This window comes from Gavialis gangeticus, unplaced genomic scaffold, assembly GCF_001723915.1.
Source record: "Gavialis gangeticus isolate Ggan-Ray unplaced genomic scaffold, GavGan_comp1, whole genome shotgun sequence".
NCBI classification, from domain to species: domain Eukaryota; kingdom Metazoa; phylum Chordata; order Crocodylia; family Gavialidae; genus Gavialis; species Gavialis gangeticus.
Genome location: NW_017729020.1, coordinates 6,552,761 through 6,555,825, shown reverse-complemented (window position 1 = coordinate 6,555,825; position 3,065 = coordinate 6,552,761). Strand labels below are relative to the sequence as shown.

Sequence of the window (3,065 nt, the reverse complement as noted above, 5' to 3'; positions counted from 1 at the left end):
ATGCTGCACCTCACGGAGCCGCGCCGGGTCCGCGCCGCCGCCGCCGCCGCCGGCCCGGTAGGTGCCTGGGCGCCGGGGGGGTATCGTGCTATTCAGGCGGGAAGTGGTCACGCGTGGACTCCCCTCCGACCCAGGCCAGGGCGGGCGCGGGGGCTCTGCCAGAGCGATGCCAGAGCCGTGCTGTCCACGTCTCTGGTGACGGCCGCCTTCGTGCCAGGCTTGGTTACTAATCGTCCCCGTTTCGTTGCTCTGGACGCTCAGGGCCGGGTGTCCTACGCCCTGACGATCGAAGGGAAGCCGTATACTGTGCACCTGAAGCAGCAGTAAGTCGCTCTGTCCCTGCCCCTTCGCCCGAGACAGGCCCGCTGTTTGGGAGAAACGGGCCCGGCTGGGTTCAGTGAAGCCTCTAGGCCTGGGTGACTTGTCTGGGGCCAGCGCAGCAGCAGGGCGCGCAGCAGCGTTAGTGGAAGGGAGCCGCGCGTGACAGCCCCCCAGCCGGCTGGCAGCAGCTTTCCAGTTGGAATGGAGAAGCGGAGCTGGGGGCAGAGAAAATTGCTGTGGTGCGTTGTTGAAACGAGTGAAAGTAGCTCTGTGTTTTGGGTGGTTGGTTTTTTGCTTCCAGGCTCTTCATCCCCAGCGAGTTCAGGATCTACACCTACAACATACAGGGGTCACTGCTGTCTGATTTCGCAGCTGTGAAGGTAAGATTGAAGGAGTGCCGGCTTGCAGCCGCTTCGCTTTTTCAGAAGGAACTTGCTAGGTGGGGATTTTGCTGCGCATGGAGTGTCTCCCCCAGCTTTTATTTTTTAGTGTTTGCTTTTTTTACTGATCCTGGAATTGCATCCTGCGAGGAAGCACGCTGCTCTCTACTGGAAATTAGCGAGTGGGATGAATTACTTGGAAGTGGCGTTTGTTCACCGATTGGTGACCTTTTCAGGAAAGGCACTTGCCGTGTTAACCTCCAAAATGGTGAATATGGGACAGTCCTCTCCTTTTCACCAGTGTCAAAGGGAAAGGCCAGGGTGGGAGAACTGTAGAGGCTCAAAGTGCTTCTCGATTGCAGACTGTCTCCAAACAGAGTGCTCCTCTAGGATTCAGCTCAGCAAGGCTGTTCAGGGCAAATGGTAGGGTCTGCAAGTAATGGTCCCTGAGCTGTAACGGGATCCATTGCCTAGCTAATGCTCTCTCTATCGGGATGTCATTCTGCGCAGTTGCTGGGCAATTTTCTGGCACCTGCTGGCATTGAAGGAGAGAGCATTTGGTGGGACTGGGGCCGAATTTTTTCTTGCTCTTTCTTTTGCTCTCTGTGGGTACATGAGGAGCGTGGCCTGGCAGGAAAGGGACATTAGGAAGAGTTCTGTCTTTGGTTGCCTCCACCTCACCTAGCCCTCATACAGATAGACCTTTTTTTAAGGATTGTGTTTGCATTTCTTGCCTCTCTGCACTCTAATCCTCTCTGGATGTTTTGTTCATAGATTTCATAGACATTCGGGCTGGAAGGGACCTCGGAAGATCATCAAGTCCAGCCCCCCATCCCAGGGGCAGAAAGTCAGCTGGGGTCATAGGATCCCAGCAAGAAAAACATCCAGATTTCTCTTAAAGGTGTTCAATGTAGATGCTTGAACCACCTCCGGCGGCAGGCTATTCCAGACCTTGGGGGCTCGGACAGTAAAGAAATTCTTCCTTATGTCCAGCCTGAAACGGTCTTGCAGGAGTTTATAACCATTCGACCTCGTCATCCCTTGGGGTGCTCTGGTGAACAAATGTTCCCCCAGATACTGGTGGTCACCCCTGATAAACTTATAGGTGGCCACCAGATTGCCCCTGAGCCTGCGCTTTTCCAGGCTCAAAAGTCCCATGGCTCTTAGCCTGTCGTCATAAGGTCTGTTTTCCTGATCTCCGATCACGCACATGGGTCTCCTCTCATGCTTCTCCACATCCTTTTTGAATTGTGGGGCCCAAAACTGGTTAAACACCATCAGGTTCTCGTCCGCCCATTTGCTGAGCCTGTCCAGGTCAGCCTGGATTGCCCTCCTGTCTTCTGGTGTGGATGCTTTGCCCCAAAGTTTGGTGTCATCAGCAAACTTGGCCAGTCTGCTTCTGACTCCAATGTCCACTCCAATGTCTGATTCCAATGTCCTGAAGATGTTGAACAATATGGGTCCAAGGACAGAGCCTGAGGGACCCCACTGGTCACAGGGCACCACGACGATCGACTTCCGTCAACTACCATCTCTGGGTCCGACCCCGGAGCCAATTCCCCAGCCAGCGGATCCGAGGCTGCAGTTGGCCTGTTTTGACAAAAGGTGATCATTGGATACCAGATGGAAGGCTTTTTTAAAGTGGAGATATATGACATCAATCTCTTGCCCCTTGTTCAGGTGATAGGTCACCTGGTTGTAAAAGGAAATGAGATTGGTCAAGAAAGACCTACCCGCAACAAACCTGTGCTGGCTATCCCTCAGGGTGTTGCCGTCGGCCAGTCCGTTAAGGATGGCTCCCTTGATGTTTTTTTCTAAGACCTTCCCCGGGATAGCGGTCAGGCTGATGGGCTTGTAGTTTGCCAGATCCGCTTTCCTCCCTTTCTTGAAGATCAGCACCACATTGGCTTTCTTCCAGTCTTCAGGCACTTCACCAGAGCACCAGGAGCTCTTGAAGATCTGTGCCAGGGGCTGGGCTATGATGCTCGCCAGCTCCTTGAGTACCCTGGGGTGTAAATTGTCAGGGCCGGCTGACTTGAAGGTGTCAAGCCTCTCAAGCTGTTTCTTCACAAGGTCAGCACTGATGGAGGTCAAGGAACCACCCTCGTTTAGGTGCCCTTGTCCCATAATGGGCAGGGGCATCCCATGGGACTTGTGAAAGTCTGACGCAAAGTACCCATTTAGCAAGTTGGCTTTTTCCTGGGTGTCAGTTGTCAGTTCTCCCTTTTGGTTTAGCAGGGGTCCAATGTTGCCCCTGCTTTTCCTCCGGCTCCCCACATATCTAAAAAATGACGTTTTATTGTCCTTGATACTTGTGACCAGTTAGAGTTCAGTTGCAGCCTTGGCTTTCCTGGTTCGCTTCCT

The 3,065-nt window shown here is 53.5% G+C and overlaps 1 protein-coding gene across 1 annotated transcript in view; it reads left to right on the top strand.

Moving 5' to 3' along the window:
• The window catches only part of LOC109295461 (disintegrin and metalloproteinase domain-containing protein 32-like), a 29,887-nt gene continuing 26,822 nt past the window's right edge, over positions 1 to 3,065 (top strand). The window contains exons 1-3 of the mRNA XM_019514314.1: positions 1 to 57; positions 262 to 323; positions 623 to 701. Coding sequence (XP_019369859.1) covers positions 1 to 57; positions 262 to 323; positions 623 to 701 — 198 coding nt within the window. The remainder of the gene's footprint in view (positions 58 to 261; positions 324 to 622; positions 702 to 3,065) is intronic.